General features: G+C 38.1%; 2 protein-coding genes across 5 annotated transcripts in view; one reads left to right on the top strand and one right to left on the bottom strand.

Annotated features, from left to right (window-relative positions):
- LOC142344764 (UBX domain-containing protein 6-like) overlaps positions 1-20278 on the top strand; it is a 506836-nt gene that overhangs the window by 329453 nt on the left and 157105 nt on the right. The window lies entirely within an intron of this gene.
- Positions 4802-6589, bottom strand: LOC142345075 (uncharacterized). Its single transcript, XM_075397159.1, has one exon. It carries the CDS (start codon positions 6587-6589, stop codon positions 4802-4804), a length of 1788 nt encoding a protein of 595 aa, XP_075253274.1.

Here is a 20278-nt window from a genome sequence, read left to right as displayed (position 1 = left end):
TGTCCCCCCTATTTTTTAGGTTTTTGTCAGCTTTATAGTAATTTTATGGTGCTATATTTAAATTTTTCGTTTACGTTATACCTCGGCTATTTGAATTCGGTTCATATTTCTTTGCACACTTGTGCTAATTTCCCGCCATATTGTGCAGAGCTAGACAAACGCGCGTTACTATGTCCCACTTTTATACCGTATATCTCGCCATTTCAACGCTCTATTGTTCGCCTCTGCTAACTTTTGCAAATTTTAAGCGTGCATATATCCGATTTTAACCAAACCTAACCCAATTTTTAGCCAAAAATGTTCCGATTTTTCGGTTTTTTGTCCCCCACTAGGTTTTTGCGGCAAGATCTTAGAAAAATTTGCCGACAGATCAAAAATTCAAGATTATGGGAACCTAATAAAGGGTCTGGGGGGACCCAGGAAAACCAGCTTATAAACAATTTTGGCTAAAAATGCAATAAACATAGTTGCTAAAAAAACTGTCTGAATTTTAGTCACGATCGTAATTTTTGGTTATTTTTTATCATTTTATTTTAAATCTCCTAGTGCTAAGCAGACCTTGAAATCTTCATTTCATAATTTAAACACCAAGACCAACTCAATTTCCCGCTTCCAGATTAGCTTGTTTTGGAGATCATCTTTACAATTATTTCACCTAAAAATTTCGTCATAATCAATACCAATATACAGCTTAACATCTCTGAGTCCGCGAATAGCTAAGCTAACTCAACTGGCAAGTTTCTCAATAAATTGTTAAGTTTAATATTATGAGTTTGAGAAAAGTTTGTGGTTTTTGAGAACACAAAATTTTATTTCAAACAGGTAAGGTTATCTAACTTTCTTTTTTTTTGGGGGGGGGGGGGGGGGGTTAAAATGAATGATAAGAAATCGGTGGCAAATAAATGAAAGTTTAATGCAACAAAAGGGTTGATTTTTACAGTTTCCAGGTTTTGATAGATTTTGGTGGTAAACTTCCTTTTAAAAATAAAATGAATTGAGAACTTTGCCAACTGTTAAACAACACAGCTTATTCAACAGTTATTGTCCTTCGTTCTATCCTTCTAGTTTTGGAGTAGCTGGTTTGACTGCATATTCCGTTTGGACATTGTTGAAGGTAAGAACACACCAGCTGTAGAATATCAACCTTGTGTATTAAATAGTTTTTCTCCAAAATATAAAATATTTTTGGTTCAGTAAAATTTTTCATTATATTATTACCATGACAGATTTCAAACAATTAGGGAAGTTCCATAACAGTGTAACTTGAATTGAATTCGATATTTGAAACGGACACCAGCTAATGGATCGAAAACAAAGCAACATGTTTTTAAAATTATGATCTGAATTATAATTTTTAACTTAAAAAGACGCAAAAATGAAATCGGAGTTGTCGCAAAAAAGGGTACTCTGATCAAATTTGATTGGTTTCATGTTTCAGTGGTTGGCAGAATTCTGATAAGCAATACCTGCAAAGAAGTCCTATATGCCGGAAACTGGCACTCGCTGTAAGATGAATCTTTGTTCTTTTTTTTATTCCTATTTCACCTAAAAGTTGGGTTTTTTATGTAGTCTTCGAAAATACATGGTAATGGTTTCAGAAAGTTTTTATTTCTCAGTCTTTGAAAATGTTCACCTAGAGTGCTGTTTTAATGTCTAATAAGACTACTGCTTTTGACATGATTTTTTTTTTCACGGAAAGAATTTTACGGATAAAACCACTTCAGGTACGATCAGAAAAGTGGGCCAAATCAAGTTTTGCCTGAACCGAAGTGTTATTGATCTCAACACCTGCCAGTGCGGGAAGTGCAAAAATCCTGAAATTTTTGAGCGACAAGACAGGGTTGTTCATGATTTGGGTAACGGACAACTACATATCACCCTGCGCAACAATTGAGTAAGAAAAATCGTTTTTAGTAGACCGGATTATTGGGTAGGAACTATTTTTTCAAAAAATCCGGTCCTTTTCTCTGACTTTTGTTGGGTGTAAAACAATAATAAGAGAAACCCTGCATGTATGGCAGCGGAAAAGCTGACTTAGTAGGTTCTCTGCGACACAAATTTTGTTGCAAAAAAGAATTTTCAAGCATTCTGATATGTGCAGGAAGAACGGTGTTCTGTCACATGCCGTGGCAGATCAACCCCTCCTGGTACGTCAGTGTTCCTCCCTTTCACATGACCTCACTCACTACACACAAGAAATTTCTAGCCCGAAAAAGGGGGACGGTACAAATTTAACTTTAAAAAAAGCCAATTGGGCCATATAAGCCCGGCTGCAAGTGTTTTTTGGACAATATAGGTACAAATACAGGATGAGACAAGACTTTTTAGTTTTGTTTGGTTCTTCAGTCCTCTTCGCTACTACTTTCTATAATTCTTGCTCGTCTTCTCTTTTTGGTAGGTGGTTGATCTTGCAGATTTTGTCGATCAATCGTTACTGGGAGGTTGGCTGGCGGTTGTTCATCAATTGTGATTGGAGGTTGGGGGCTGCTATCTGAATCTTCTATCGCTTGACTTAGAATAAATCCGTCGCAAGCTGCGTCTGTAGAGGAACCACTGTCCGAAAACTCTGACAAATTGTCAAAATCTACCACGTTTTCGTTTAATTCATCCTCGCTGTATTCGCGTTGGTGAAAACCTGGGTCGGGAATTGAGTTGATACTTGTGTTTAGAATGCTATTAGTTTGTGGAATGTTTGCTGACTGTTGCGTTTGGCGTTTGTGTTTTTGCTGGTTTTTGCTTTTTACCTGCTGCCCGCTTTTCTGCGCCCGCTGCCCGCTTTCCTGCGCCCGCTGCCCGTTTTCCTGCGCCCGCTGCCCGCTTTCCTGCGCATGCTGCCCGCTTTCCGGCGCCCGCTGCCCGCTTGCCTGCGCATGCTGCCCACTTTCCGGCGCCCGCTGCCCGCTTTCCTGCGCCCGCTGCCCGCTTTCCTGCGCCCGCTGCCCGCTTTCCTGCGCATGCTGCCCGCTTTCCGGCGCCCGCTGCCCGCTTTCCTGCGCATGCTGCCCGCTTTCCGGCGCCCGCTGCCCGCTTTCCTGCGCCTGCTGCCAGCGATCCTGCTCGCTTTCGGCCGAGTCATCCGCTCCCCAAACCGGCTCATTCATTATTGACTTGAAAAACATATCCTCTCGTATCGAACGATGACCATAGGGCAGCATGGAAACTTGGTCACTCATAATAAACCGCTTGTCATCGTAGCCTGACAAAGATTTCTTGTTTACAGCAATTGTGTGAAGCCTGTGATTGCTTGAAGCTATTCGAGTGTTCAGCAAACGCACCACCTCGCCGCCCAAAAGAGTACGTTTGTACAGCTCGTGGGTCATACTGCGGCGGGCATCTTTTGTCACTCCTTTTGCTGACTGCTTAGCAGGACCTGAAAAAAAACTTGATCACTTGCAATTCTTCCGAGCTTTCCTGCCCGCAGAAAAAACTTGAACTATCTGAATGCCTAATGCTTGCTTTTTTTTACTGAATGATTGCGTTTGGATGGAGATACAGTGGTACTGAAAAAAGACTTATACTTGCCTTCAGCGAGCTTGATTGAGTACAGCTTCGGCCTCAGACCACAAAACTCTGCAATGGGCTTGCTTCCCATTTCATCTTTGAATTTTAAGGTGACACGTGCAGTCTCCCTGCTGTACAAGGGGTGTTCTGGTGGAAAGTTTGAGAAATCGAACTGCTCAGCGACCAACTTTTTCCGTTGTAATTCCGCAAAGAAGTCTCTCGAGCGCACTTCATACACGAAAGAGTCCGTGTCTGAATAAAGCAAGTTGCAATCAAAATTCTTCTTCATGACTTTGTAGTGAAACTCGAACATGAACTTCTTAGCCAAATCCAGTATACAGGCACCTACTATTGTTGGCTTGTCCCAAAGTATTTCCGATTGATGAAGGCATACTGTGACGAGATCTTCACTAATGATTTTTGACGACTGGTACTCAGGCTTGTCTGTCCACTTCAGCGTTTCCTCCTCTGTGCGGGTCAATTTGACTTTCATACGGTTGCGCTTTCCCTCGCAGGTTTTTCCAAACGATGAGTTGACCATCAGTTTGAAAAAGTCTTCCTCGAATTTATTCTGGGCCTGCTTTCTTTTTTCCGTATTCAGCTTCACAAATGGGGCCAGCCACTTTTCCTGTCTGAATGATAGCACTCGATGAAGCTTGGTTACTACCAATCCTAACTCAACATAGAGTTTCAACGTTTGGTAGTGCAGTGTATAATTTTTTTTATCGAAAAGCGTCTGGATGAGCTTTTTAACCTGTGGAGGTTTTTTGACTTGCATGTCAGCCAACAAATCAGACTGATAGTCGCTAAGCCAGCATTCACCTATCGCTTCTTTTGTCGGTGCCAAGGGAAAATCAGAGTGAAGATCATGCAAGCTATCGGGATAACTGAAATGGACTTCGACGAGATATCCTACTTCATCGTCATCTGGTGTATTCAGGATTCGATTCAAAATTTCGTGGGCGTTTTCATCTGTCCACTCACTCTTGTCGAACAACTCAAACTCACGCAGGGGGAGCGGGAATTTTTCCATGATTCAACCGTAAAGGTTATTGGCATCGATCATTATGATAAATGATGAAATATTTTTCGGTTTATAGTCGGGCAAGAATTTGTTGTTTGCTCGACAAAGACGCTTGCTTTATACGGAGCTCACTCCTCCTCTAATCAAACTTTCCACCATGTCAAGGTGTTCCCTCTGAGTAAGAAGATGGAGTTCTGGGTTGCAAATTTTAAGCATGGCTTCACCTGATAAGTTTGATGCAGTGTAGTATTGACAACAATCCAGTCCATAAGTCTCTTAGCAAACTTTTTGGAAGCATAGAACTACAGCAGCGAGGAGAAAGACATCTGTTTTCAGGTACAAATTGTAGTACTCTCCAATATTTCTACATGCAAACAAATTGAACACTTCAATGGCTCTTTCATATTCTTCTTCAGTGACTGTTACTTCGTACTGCTGTAAACTATTTGTCCACAACTCACGGGGAGGGAGTTGAGTCTCTTCTAGTTTTTCGAAATTGTCTATATAGCAATACGGGAAGGAGCCTTTTTGTTTCAACATATTGACTGATGAGTCGGGCCACATTTCGAAGTGTTGTTCGAGCAAAGTGAATTGATCAGCTGGCAGGTTTTGCACCAGCTTGTCGAGTGAAGCGTTCATGAACTTGAAAGAGTCTAGCTGGCGAATATATTCGTATTGACTAGTCCACACGCCTTTTTTGTTTTGAGTTGTCTTTATGTGAACTCCAATCTGCAAAGATATGAATTTCTCGCTCGTGCTTGGCACGACCGAAATTGTGTTCTTCTCGTTTATGTTTTTTAGTGCCAATACTACATGATGAAGGTCATAGTTTGCTAAATTGTGGGCAAAGAGGGGAGTGAAATTTAGAGTTTTGCGTTTTAAATTGCATTGAGCGTGAGCCCACCCGAGAAATTTCCCAGTGAAGTGACAATGGTCTAGCACTGTTGGATCTTGAGCACTTTTGTTCAACTCAGTTTCGCATATCCAACACAAGGCAGTGTCTTCCTTGGGTGTTGTTGGTTCACCGGAAAAGTTTTTGTGTTGCTGTTTCACATCGTAAATATCCTTGGCGATGGCTTCAATTGACTTGACGAAATCAACCATGACGTTCGGTCCGGTTTTTAGCTCGAAGAAAAACGGCTTTGTTTCTTGCAAGGCAACAAAAAGCAAGGCATAGCTGCATGGTTTGTGCGCCTCCAATGGCTTTGTTACTGATTTTTGTGGAATATTGCTATTCACTGGTTCAAAAATTGACTCGAGGTCAAAGAAACCGACAATTGGTGCAAACCAACGTGCCTGAATATTTTTGAATTCAAAGTTCTGCTGTTCAGGTTTCGGCATTCTGATTATTGCTTGAGTGTTCTGATGACAAATTTGTTCATGCTTCTCATGTCGATCTACTGATGTGCTAATGTGAAAACAATTGCGGCATAAATGATTGTCAATGCGTTGTTGGATTTGCTTGTACTTGTGAATTAGTCCTTTGATATTGGTTATGAGCACATAGTGATGCATTGCGTCATCACTTAGCAAGAGAAGATCCAGGTCAAATTTGAAATTTGTTTTTCTCGAAATGCGGAATGGTATCAACTTATTGTTTGAATGTCGGAAAACATTGACACGAACCTGGTTTAGCTGCTCAAATTTTTCCATTTGATGGAAAGCCATTGGCATCATGAATGTTCCAACGGGTTGTTTTGCCCTGGTGTTTTCTGCTCCATACATTATTGGATTTGTCTTCTGTCTCCATGATGCATTGTCCGGAATTAGCTTTGGTCCAAATATTTTATGGTACTGAGCGGTATAGCAGTAGAGAAAACATTTCTCATCTTGTTGATTGCGAATATTCAGCAAGTACTGACATCTTGCTAGCTCGGCTGGGAGAGCTAAATAGGATGAAGCAACAATTGGTTTTGTCTTGACAAACCTTAGTTCGACATTGTCAATGCTATCCACGGTCCATCCGCTACCATGCGAAGCAAAGTTGTTTAGTGAAAGAAGCATTTGTTCAACCATTCTGGCAAAACATGACTTGCTCAATCCAGTGAAATCCACTCGCTGCATTTTCGAGTTAACAAAAATTTTGATTCGATCTGTTTGGCTGTTGATGTTTTCATCGCTTGTTGGTTTTGTTAATTGCACCAATGCACTGAATTGAAGTTTTTTGCGCTATTTTGCGTGTTTAGTTGAACAACATTTTCAATCTCGTCCCGTTTGCTCCGCATAAAACTTAGCAGATCTATTTAATTTTCCCCAACCGGTATGTCGTAGGTTTTCAAAACACCACCCAAAGCTTGCTCAGATGGAAGAATTCCAGAACTTGGGTTGTTTTCCAGATCAGCGTTCCATAATGGAAGTCCATGATTTCTTTTCATATGCTCCGTGTACTTGAGGTTGTCTACATAGAACTTGTTGCAGTAGAGACAATAGCGGGGATGTTTTGAGTTGTGTTGCTGTATCATATGCGTTTCGAGTTCTATGACTTTTTCGTGAGCAAACGCACATTCATCGCACTCGAATCGGCTGGTTTGGACGTATTGTTTATGAACTGTTGTCATATGACGTCTGAGGCTGCGCTTATCTGCGAGTTTTTTCCGACAAATTGTACACGTTTCAGCGTTCATTTTGAACAAGAGAAAGAGAGAAGGGATAGGAATGCAAAAAAACTATAAAATTATGAAAAGGAAATGAAAAGAGTTGAAGTTTTTCAATCAAGTGATTTTCAGGTTGAGGCAAAAAGCAAATGTAAGAATTTTATTGTCGGGCAAGCTGTAATTTAAACTTGTTTCATCCAATCAGAGTGCGCGTCTTTTTTGTTTACTTCTGCAACAGAAAACTACTGCTCCGCAAACAGCAGTAGAGGGGGACACACCGCGCAGACTGTTGTGTAAACAACACATAGATTTATATGCGCATCGGTTTTTCTACTTTTTGTTTGTTTAAAACAGGTGATATTGAGTTCACAGTTTTACTTCTTATTTGTTTACCCTAATTTTGGTACGGTGTACGACTATCTGATAAAAAAGTGTTTATTGATTGTTTACTGTGATTTCACTACAATCCAAGCTTCAGCTGGGTTTATTTCAACCCAGTCCACTTTCGCTTATTTGTTTAAAACATTGTTTTGCACACTTGTTTGTTCAATGTCTGAGTTTTTCAGCAGCGCTTAATTCTGTCTCACAATATTTGTCTAGTGCTAAGATGAATCTTTAGTTAAAGTTTAATTAAGAACTGGTTTCGAGATGTTAACAAAATTATCATGCTCAAACATTGTGAAAAGCAACAAATACAAAATGTACAATGAGTTTAATGAGTTTTGTTGTATTTTAGAGTCGAGATAACTTGATGACTTTCTTGACGGGGGCATAACATTGGCTCAATGGAGGTGTTTCATCGATGCTGACATCATCAGAAAAATTGTTGGCAAGCAACGGCAGGCTTTCCGGGGTTTTTCTTTCTTCACTTGGCGACTGATCAAAACTCCAAAAACCAGATATTTGCTCAACTTCTTCTAGCTGCCCCGATTGATTCTCCCAAATTTCAATGCAGTCATGATCGTAGTCTGCGAAAAGTTTTCGTGATTGCTTTGCCAATTTTTTTACATCCTGCTTCTTTGTTTGAATGGGTGTAATACATCCATAATATTGATGAGCATATGGAGACTCTTCGTGTCTTGATGATTTTTCCGGCGTTTTTGTGAGATGAAATAAATCGTTCTGTTTGGTATATTCGAGAATTGGTTCAATGTAATTAACTGGAAGGATAAAGCTGTTTTTCGTGTGCCACAATTCTGTCTTGTAATCAAAGCTTTCTTTCACAAGGACAATATATTTGAAGTTGTGACACATTCGCACAAGAGTTCGAGTGTCTCGCTCGCTCGTTTTGGCAATTTCTGAATATTCAGCAGCCATATTGCAAGTGATGGATAAACAATTGCGATGGCCTTCTCTACTAATTGTCAGGATTTAATCAGTAAGAAATCAAAAAGTTTTCTTTCAAAGCAGATTTTTATAAAGACCGCACAGCCAAGTACCAATTCCAGAAACAACAGAAATGAAAGTTTGTGTTTAGTAGGTATGCAACTGAAAGGAAAAGCAGGTTCAAAGTTGGAAGCAATTTCTAAAGAAAAGTTTTGTAACAAAATACTCTAGCACTAATTATTAAGATGCCAAAGAACTGAAGAGTTTTCACAAATCTGATATTGAACAATGATAAAGAGCAATGGCGGAAAGAGTGAAAAAATTGTTGCAGACCGATTTGTTTATTTGACTTAATCATTTCATCATTATTCCGTCATGTCTATAAATAGAATTACGTCATATTGACTTAAGCTGAACGGGGGTGCTCTCGAGAAATATAAATAGACTCGAGGAGGCGAGCTAATTTATCCATTGCTAATGAAAATTTGTCAGTTTTTAGATTTAAAGGTCGGGACTTGTAAAACTGTTTTCTGCTATGGCCTTTATAATGCTTGGCCCGGCGATGTTGCATTAGTGAATGGAAGTTTTTAAATTGCCTTGGACAATTGTGACATTGAATCGGTCTTGATTCAGCAGGGTATATTTTTTCCGATCTTTTGAATTTCACATTTCGTATAAACATCTAACTAATATAAAGGAGTATAAATTTGTTTACACGCGTAGGGAGGGGGATTTGTTTGTTCAGCTGTTATCTTGTCTAGACATGTTGGCGTGGGGTTTGAAATTGTTTACATTCCAACAAACAGTAATGTATTAGTCATTTATCTTTTCAGATTACTTTGATATAGTTTGTCTCAATATATGCAACATTATGGGTAATGTTTTGTCTAAGGATGCTGAGTACAGCGACTTTCATTTGGATCTCTCGCTCAATGAAAAACGGCTTGTTAGGGCTGCTGTTAAGACTTATCATACCACTGGAACCTACTTATCCTTGAAGTTGTTCAAACGTGATAGTGAACAGGTCGACTGGGATTTGAATCAAAAAATTACACTTTCGGCGCGAGAGTTCAGGTTGATATGTCAGAACATTGAAAAACTAGAACAAATGCTTGATCAACCAGTTGGCTTGATCGACTCACTTCTAAAACCAGACTCAACTGATGACTCGAAACGTCCAGCAAAACGGGCCGGCAAAACACCGACTCAGCGCCAAAAGAAAATACCAAAAACATCTGTAAAAGTCGATGAGGATTCGGAATAATTTATATTATACCTTCTGCTTCCTGTCATTGTTTATGCTTTCATAGTTAGTTCATTAGCTTTTTTTGTTCGTTATGGTTGAGGCAATGTATGAAAACAGTCCTGAATATTTCAAGAAATTTCAAAAACGTTTCAAGTACAATATTTGTGAGACGGAACCAAAACTTGAAAATACAACAATTGAAAATTATGCGTATGGTTATCATTCATCCGCAACAGTTATCGAAGGTTGCACATTTGGCTCCAATCATTATCATGTTATGTATGAATTTGGTTCACAAGATGATTATATATTCGATTCTCTTTATGTACCTGCGGTGATACCGTGTCTGGTTAACTGTTTCAAATTACTTATTCAGCCTACGCAAAAAGACTTTGTTAAACGTGATACAATTATTTCACGACTACATGTTGCTGTTGAGTACCTTTCAAAATCAACTTCGGCAGTTACCAAGAACAACCAGAAACAACTTCCTGCACCCTTGAGTGAGGCAACAGTGAAATCTATTGGTACTTTTACGACCAACAAACGTTCTTCTACAGTCCCTGATGTAACCATGAAACGATTTTGCCAGCTTATGCTAGGTGAACACTCATCAACTCTTTATCAGATAATGGATATTCTGCTTAGTGGCCACGAGTTTTGTGAGAGAAACCTCAAACTCTTTCATAACCTTTCAGTTTTGTAAAAATTGATATTCAAAAAATGTTGTCGTTTCAAAATTAAATTAACTTTTACTTCATATGTTTTACAAAAGCTAGCAATTCTAATTCATTTACATCAGGTATAAATGGAAATTTCTCACTATAAAAATAATGAACAATATATATGCAAAATAAACCACAAAGCTGGGAGTCTGAGGATTGCAAGGGAGACTGAATGTCTCTTCTATGTTCCATGATATCCATCATTATCTCCAAGTCTTCACACTGTTGTAAACGGTTGAAAATATCCTTGTAGGTAGTCAAGGGTAGAGCCAATGGATCCGCAAAATATATTATTGGGTATGCAAATCGTTTAGCTAGCACTACCCAGTGGGTTCCAATAGAGTTGGATCGTGATGCATTAACAATAATAAATGTGTTGGTCTGCAAGTTCAGAGGAAAATTATCAGCGGCATAAACCCCTCCGAATTTGAATTTGAGGTGTTAACACTTTTGCACTTGAAGATGAATTTGATCTTCGTCCATTAGTATGTGATCATGGGAAGAGCGTTCTTAGATGCGTTTCTTGCAGAGTCAATGTAGATCGTAGATGCTTTTTCCCCAAGAAAAAATATTTTAACGTTATGAGCTAACGCTGCATCAAACTTGAGTTCGACAGACAATGATGAATTTGTGAGCTCTGGATGAATGAAGTCATGAGTTGCTTCTTGAGTGCTGGTCAGATCAAATACCATTAAATAATGGTTTGCAAATTCACTCAGAGGTATTCCATGGCCATTTTCTACATAAGCTAATGCACCCATTGAATTGTAGTACAACCTCTTGTTGTCAGTTGTTGACATTGGAGTTCCAGCCGTTGCAAACCCATTTCGATAAATGGTTATCTCTCTTAAACCAAATTTTTGATAATGGAATGGATTAGCGGTGTTGGTACCGATGAATGCTGTACCAACGCATAATGCAACAATGACTCTTCTGATTGGTTCTTTAGTGAAAATATCCTCATGTTTCCAGCTTTGTTGGCCTGTTGTAGCCAAGAATGTTTTGGTAATTAATTCATTATATCGGTAAATTGTCGGAGTTTTCAATAATGTCTTCTCAATTGCACCTACAACATTATCTGACACCGTCATCTTCCTGACAAATAAATTAGCCTCATCTATTTTAACCTTGTAGTGTTTCGCTGCGTCTTCACTGATGACAGCAAAGTCATCTTGAGATCTTCTCACTGAAATGCGTAAAGTAACTCCACTAACCAAATGTTTCTCACATGAAAAGAAATCAACCGCCAACTTTCCATATAGTGTTGTACGTGCGGATTGTCGCACGGTTCTTTTTCTTATATCTGATATTGCTGCTGGAATAGTGCCGGGGTTTTCTTCATACTCGTAACCCTGACATTTTAGCCAGGTTTTTTTTGCGTCTGTACCGGAGAGAACTCAGTTTTTACTTTTGTGTGCATAGTGTCCATTAGCTGTTGAAATTTTGATACCATTTGCAGAAACAGTACAGTCGGCGAAAAGTGAATGAAGGATATTATTAGCAAAATATGGAAGATCACTGGCATTAGCGTCACCAGCTGTGAAGCGCAAATCCGTTCCATCTGTTTGAAGTATTCGACACCTGATCTCCAGGTAAATTTTTTGTAAGTCAATAAAATTGTTGCGATCACCAACAACTTCAAATTCCAATGATGATCCTGACAGCGAATAAAGCTGTCCTGTTTTTTGCTCGAATGATTGATCAAATGTTACCAGCAAAGGTGGTTTTTCAAATAAGTCTAAAGAACTGTGAGTAGCTTCAGATGGTATTACAATATTAGTTCGCATTTTTCACTCGCGAGAAAAAATCCAAACGACTCCTTTCTGGACGGGGTTTTTGAGAAATGATTCTTCTGGTTGAGATTTTTAGTTTTTGGTTTGAGCGAGGTCTCGTGTATTGTCGTCTTTTTCGTCTAATTTTACGACCTGATGCAATACGTGATTGAAGAGATCCACCTATTTGTTTGCGGGCTGTTTTGGCTACTGTACTTTTCAGTGCTTGTTTTGCTGACTTTCTTTTGGTTGCAACTTCTACTAACTCCGGTGCTCCTTGAACCAATAAATCACGACCAATCTTTTTCGCTGTGGGCCATAGAAATTTTCGTGCTAATGGCAGAGCAACTCTTCCATTACCTGCAGCAAGCGCTCCAAAACCGCTGCCTCTTTGTCTGTAGTGTCCGGAAAAATGCGGCATTGATTGAGATGCTTGATTGCTGTAGTATGCCTCCATATTAAATATTTTTTTGAAATTTTAAACTGACTATAACTTTTCCGGTTCCAGTAAAAGGAATTAGTTTTCCAATTTCGTTTCTCAACTCTACCTGTATGTTCTGAATGTTGTTTGATAATATTGGCTTGTAATCCAAATTTGTGTAGGACTTGTGGTGTATGGGTGTCACTGTGTTTATGCTACCGTTTCTCAAACGTCTTTCAGACTCAATGATTTATATTACTGGAGCTCTCACATCACCAACGTTCTGATGTTCAATTATATCAATGTATACAAATATTAACTGTGATCCGCAAGTGATATCAACTGGAAATTCTCCAACATGTCGGTTCAAAGAGTTGCCTGAATTTTCTTACTTGTAACCAATATGAATAAAACCATGATTCGAAATATCTCTTATTCCTTTAAAACCAAGAATACTGGGTACTTCTTCATCTTCGAATGAAAAACCTTCGTTAGTTCCAAATTTCAAAACTAACTTTTGCGTTACACTGTCAAAATCATAGTCAAAGTTTTTCAATTGAGCGATTCGAAAAATTTCTTTCAGAAGCTCTTCTGAACTGTTGTATATACCTTTGCGAATTCTTCGAAGTTGTCCGGTTCGGTTATGTGAAGCATCAAGTTCGGCGCCAGAACTGACATACGCAACTATTTCGGCTGAGTTTACATTATTGTTGTTCGAGGGAAATGATATTGAAGCAAGGGCAACTTGCCAATCTCCATCTAACTGTAATGGTTGAGCGAGTTGATTTCGAAACTTGGCCATAGTATTACTGATAAAAATTCCCATTGATGCATTCGATATCAAATCAATAGTAAATTCTCTATGAATACTCATGTTTAATCTTTGACAGGAAGAACGTTCACTTGGACTAATTCTGGTTCATAAAATTTACCTTCAATTATAACGTTGTTTGCGTCTATAAGGTTGTATGTTGGTGGACTAAGGGTAGCAACCTTGAATACTGTGAAGACTTCGTCGGTGTAATTTTGTTTATAACCTTTCCTAAATATTTCGTCTGGCTTTGCAATTCGAACCAGGTCTCCTTCTTCGTATTTTGGCTTGTACTTTTTTGTGCTAATTGCTAGGGATATTAGAAACGGTTCATGTTTTTTGGAAGTTTTATTAGGTGCAAGTTGGGTAACACGATTAACACGACTGTTTATAATATTTACAAACTGGGGCAATTGCTTAATATAAGTCCAAGTCCAATTTTCCTCCAGGTATTTGTGAATAATGTTTTTGAGCGATCGAATATTCCTCTCAGCAAATGTCGACTTGGTTTCGTTTTCGGTTGTATATAAATGAATCTCCTTCTTTTCACAAAATTTTTTGAATTCACCTTTAAACTCGGATCCCTTGTCTGTCCAAACCATTTCTGGTTTTTGCTGTTTGATCATTTTTTTGAACGCTTCAACAGCATCTTTTGCATATGAAGCCTTCATTGGTTGCACCCGTAGGTATCGCGATAAAACATCAACAGCCACCAGTAAATATTTGACTCCATTGTTATGTTGGGCAATTTTATCCATATACGCCACATCGACAGACCAGATTTCGTTTATTTTGTATGCAACAGCTTTTAGTCTCGGAAAAGTTTTTCTGAATTGTCTGTATTTTGTGTATGGGGCTTTCGACTGAAGGTATTGAACCACTTTAGATCTTGGTAAACCACTGGCTTTCTTCAGGTTAGCAATGCTACCAGAAGCTGCACTACCTTTTGTGTATAATTTGTTCAATTGTTTAACGTGAGAGGAAGTATTTTGTCCACGAGCTAGACGGTTGGATTTCGTCTTTTGCATCTTCAAAGCCTCCTTCATCGTCGCCAGAAGCTTTTGATTCTTCTGTTCTCGAGACTCTTGATTCTTCGTTTTCTGGTTCATCCTCAAACAACTGTAACTTTTCGTTTAGTGATAAGGCAAGAAATTTTTTTGCGTATGTATTGCAAGTTAATTGTGAACTGATATCTAGAAAGGTCAGGACTTTGTAATGTTCAAGTGAAAGCTTAAAGGTTGTTTGTTGTAGATCGTAAAGAAAATCTGCGACAAGAATTCCCGTGCTTGACTTATTAACCGCTAGTCTTGATGTCTGATCCAACGATAGAGATTCTGACTCTTCTCTTTTTTCCAATATTATGCTCGCTTTTTCAAACTTTTTTCTGTCAAGGTGTTTAATATCTCTCAAAACTTGCTCCCTGGAAACTTTTGTATCAATTTTGTCATCTCTAGTCTCATTCAACTCACCTTTGACATTCTCCAAAATATTATCGGTCTGCTGTTGCGTGTCTTGTTGCGTGGTAGAGGGTGCTGGTGGAGACTTGCTTCTTTGCAACAGTGATATTTGTTTTGCTTTCTCTTGGACATTTTTATTGTTGAGAAGTTGAGCAATTTGAGGTTGTTCATTGGCATACATTTGACGAGGAATTAGCACAAACTCTTCAGTGTGCATTTTGCTCCAGAAAAGCAATACAAGGTAACGCAATAAGTTTAATTAGACGGATTCCAGCATCTGATCGGAAAATTTTGATCCTCTCACTTTCTTCAACTCGCCTGTCTGCAAGTTTACGTAGTGATTTCGAATTTTTTTAATTCAACTTTATTGATTGGTACAACTCCAGAGAGTACGTTCATCACACAGTCACTTAAAAACCAAATGAAATTATCCTGATGTAATGTTTCTATTTGAGCGGTTTTTCATTCCTCTTATTTGCCCATTGCTTGAGCATAAGCAAATGTTTCTTTTTCATTTGTAATTGTTGTAATGACTGCTTCAGGGGACGAAATGTAAAAAGTAGAAGGATCCGGTCCAATTAGTTGCGATGAAAAACGTAAACCCTGGCTGGTTTTTGGGTCGAGGTCAATCATCAAATGTCCAAAGGGCTCCGCAGTTGCTAGTTTGTATGCTTCTTTTATCAGTTGGAGACAATTCAATTTGTTGAATGTCACGAAGCGACTTGAATAATATTATGTGTGTTTTATTCAGATCAATGGTTCTGGACCATTTGCTTTGATGGAACAAATTATGCTTGATGTATATAACATGTAATTTGCGATGACGTCCTGAGGTAGCTATTTTTACAAATTCTTTATCGTTGAAGATTTCTTCACATGAATCGTCATAGATAAGCAGACAATGTGATAGATTTTTTGTTATATCAAAGCCTGAGTATTTTAGAAACTCAATCCCTGGTATACTCGTTGCATATCTTTGAAAAGTGGTTGGAACTCTTTGTAAAAATAATAAATTTTCTCAAAGCCTGGATAAAAGGTCGAACCTTTTAGCATTCGAAACAAGAGTTCTGTTTTACCACAACCACTTGGTCCTACAATTGACATGAATACCCTGTCATGTGTAAGAATAACTTTGTTCATAGTTTGGGATTAGGTAAAATGTAACCAACTAAACTCGATAAGAGAGCAACCCAAATTGATTTCTCTTCACAGCTTTCTGATAATAGAAAGAGCATAGAGAAGCAAAGAATGATCATTAAGACAATGATACTAACTTGAACAAAAAATTTTACTTCGGACCTTGGCACTGTTGAATTTGAACAACAACGCCATGGGGGCCTCTCCTTGTTGTTTACATCAAAGACTAAGTTGCTGATACTGGCGTCAGCCTCGTCTCTTTGACTCATTGGAGAAAAATAATTAATTGAAAAGTGAATTGAATCAAGAATGATATAGAATGTTAAATTTTTGAATTATTCACTGGGCAACTGTTTCATGTACCAGAACTCAAACAAATTGAAACCTTTAATATGACTTTTTATTTCGAGTTTATAACAAACGGTTGATGAGTCATTTTCTTTGAACAATGGTTGACTGAAGACTTTTTCAACTTCGGGGTGTTCCAAGACATATAATCGCAAATCATTCGGCATCTCTTTTAGTGATAGCTCACGTTCCGGTGGTGTTTTCTTCAACCTAAATTGAGGAACTTTTTTGTCCGCCCATTGCTTCCAACGTGGGATTCGCTGCTCTTTGGGGGACTGCATAGGCTTCTGGTTTGCTTTGATCATAGCCATAATTGAACTGATTCCGATGTTCTCGAGCTCTCTGCTTATTTTTTACGTACAGTTGGAAGTGATAGAAATTATCTATCACGGGCAGGAAAGCTCTAAAGCTGTCTAGCTCGTCGGGAGAAAGAGTAATGGTTGCAAAATAACGTTTTGCTGCTGCGCTATAAAGCGAATTGTAACGAGGTTGTTGTGCAGCGTTTGGCTTATTGTTGAGATAGTTCGCTCGGTTCTGGTGATCACTTGAAAAATTATTCTGTATTGGTGGAGAGGGATCCTGAACTCTGTTGAATATTACAATCGGCTGATCGTCAAGTGGAGTCAAGCAAGTGAATATCTTCAAGTTGTCTGACAGATAAGTTGTTAAAGTTGACGTGTCTTCTCTGTGCATCACTTTGTGTCCACTGTGAAAATATTCTTGCTTTACCTTCCGCGCAGTGATTTGATAATTGATCGTTTGTTGAACGAAAGTTTGAATGAAGACAACAGGAGGGAACTTCTTCTGATATTATCTCTGAGATTCGGGGACAATTTAGATCCTCCAGATTATAAACAGTTTTTCGTAAAAGCTTACTGAGGAGCTCACAATTTTCAATGCCTTTGGCAAAAAAATTTTTCCGTGTGAATCGGAAACTGAAACTCAGACAGATTGTTTTTAAATCACAGTAAGGTATATCACCTTCGTCCCAATCAAGACCGTGTAGGTTATTTGTCAACCAAATAACAGTTTGTCTATCGTGTGCGGGTAAATCAGCGAATTTAAGTGGTGGTTTGAAAAATATTGTATCGTTGTAACTGGAACACAAACTGAGTTCTTTTATAATGAATCCAAGTGACTTGAGTTTGAAACCTTCGAGATCGAGGACAATAATATTTGTGGGTTTGCTGCCAAAATTTTCTAGCATTCCAATTCACGAAACAATTGTGAATGAAAAATTTTCACTGATAGAATGAATAATATTCCTGTCAGGTGTCCAAAAAGACAATTGTTTACTGGTGAGTAACGGAAAGCGTAAACATATCCAGGGCCTTTGTTTCTGCAATCTTTTATAAATCCAGCGGCGTCATGCAGTGCAGCATGAAGTCGTAGCACTTTGCTCCGTTTCAATAATGGATCTAGTCTTGAATTATCAATTCCAATGAAACCACCATAGGGTCTAAATTTTAGTGCTATTTCTCCGTCAACTTCTGGATCTAACAAAGAACAAGCAGCTACGAAATATAATTGTCGATAAGATATGTGTGTATAATTTATGTTACCTCTCAGTGATAAAACTTTCTCATGAATGAGCTTGATGTCTTTTGTTCCTATTGTGTTCATTATTTACTGTTTACTGAACGTGAGCGTTTAGAGTTTTTGTTTATAAATCTTTCAATTCTGATTGGTTGTTAACTCGAATAATAAATCCGGCACTGCGATTGGTCAATTTATTTTGGAAAGTTTTGTGACCCTGAACATGTTTGGGCATGATCTGATGACTCTGCAATTAATATATCATTAATGATTTTATACATCTACTAACAGGTTAGTTGTTTACTGTTGTTTTCACCAATTTATGTATGCATTTATGGACATAAGTGATTATGAACATAATTGTGTACATACTTAGGTAAAAACTTGTTTTCTTGTACAACTCTGGGTTTTTTATCATTGTGTATGTATGTATGTATGTATGTATCTACATACATCCATCCGTCCATCCATACATACATATATAGATACTCACATACACATATATACATGCATACACATATATTCATATACATAATACATACATACATACATACATACATACATACATACATACATACATACGTACATACATATACATATATACATATACACAATACATATATACATGCATATACATATATCCATCCATCCATCCATACATACATATATAGATACTCACATACACATACATGCATACATATACATACATACATAAATACATTCATACATGCATACAACAATACACACATGCATATATACATACCTACATACATAAACATATACATACATACATATGCACAATACATATATACATGCATATACATTTACATAATACATACATACATACATAAATACATACATACATACATAAATACATACATACATACATACAAACATATATACATACATACATACATACATATACATACATATACACAATACATATATACATGCATATACATATATACATATACATAATACATACATACATACATACATACATACATACATACATACATACATGCATATATACATACATATACATATACATGTATACATATATATGCATGTATTGTGTATATGTATATATGTATGTATATATGTAAAATAGGGGGGACATTTTTTGTAATCGGTCAAAAAAATTAAGTGTCCCACCCCGTTGTAGTCGGGCAGAGAAAATCGCGTTGCAAAAAGTGTCCGTCCCCCCCCCCCCGTTGAGGTTCTAGTCAGCTTTTTATACTACTGAGGTGGCCTCTCATCAGACTGAACCCAGACCATGGTCCAGACTATTGTGCGCTCAAACCGCTGTCTAGACCCTGTAATTTCGGTCTGGGAACACACGGGTGTGCGTTCGAGGGGGTCTGATCATAGCTCAATTGGGGTCCGGACCTAAAGTTGGGTAGCTATCGTTCTCTTCAAATATATTTCCTTCTGAAAAAAGGGTTTATTGATAAATTAATGTCCACCCAACATTTTTCTATCTGAATGTAACAAAAATTTGTTTGACATTCACATACAGCTTAATACTATACAAAACATTACATTTATGAAATATTTTTAACCCGTAAAACAGTCTTAAATAATAATTCCATGGATGGATCATAGTAATTCATGAAAACAAATATATCTTATTTCGAATGAAGTTTTAAAATTACTCAATTGTGTTTGAGCGTGTCAACTGAGCATGGAGGTTAAGGTCTTTAACGTGTCCTTGAATTAATCCCTTTTGATTTAAACACACTGGGGTTGGTGTTTTGGGTAACGGTGGGGGGATTGAGTGTGACCCAGGTTGAGGTGCCATCCGGAAGTGACCCCTGATCAGACCGTGCCAGACGAAACTTACCTCTGATCAGACCCTTCCAGACTAAAGTATCCCCTGATCAGACTAAAGTGCGCTCGAAACACCGTGTGCGCTCTAAGTGCGCTCGAAACTGTCTCTGATCAGACCTTCCCAGACGGAAAGGACCTCTGATCAGACCATAATCAGACCATTGTCCAGACGATTGTGCGACCATGGCCCAGTCAAAGCCCAGACCATTGTCCGGACGGTTGTGCGCTCAAAATCACTTCTGATCAGACTATTGTGCGCTCAAAAGTTACTCCTGATCAGACTATTGTGCGCTCGAAATCACCTCACCGCACGAATTTTGTTATAATATATTCATTTCATACAAAATGATGTTTGCATTATTAAATTCATCTAAAGAAAAGACCATTCTAAAAGTTATAATGCTAACGAAAAGAAAGCCCAACTGCTGAGTAAAAAATCATTTAGTATACATTAGTGCATATTTCCAACTCAATGGATAAATTTAGACAGTTTTCCATATAAAACATCGTATTCTACAGTTAAACAGAATTTCCTTGTAAGGGGACTGAC

The sequence above is a fragment of the Convolutriloba macropyga genome, chromosome 8, assembly GCF_964194025.1.
Source record: "Convolutriloba macropyga chromosome 8, txConMacr16.3, whole genome shotgun sequence".
Lineage (NCBI taxonomy): Eukaryota > Metazoa > Xenacoelomorpha > Acoela > Convolutidae > Convolutriloba > Convolutriloba macropyga.
This window is presented reverse-complemented; position numbering and strand designations above follow the sequence as displayed.

Coding starts and splice junctions, on each gene's coding strand:
- LOC142345075 (XM_075397159.1), bottom strand. CDS start 6,589: ATGCAGCGAGTGGATTTCACTGGATTGAGCAAGTCATGTTTTGCCAGA.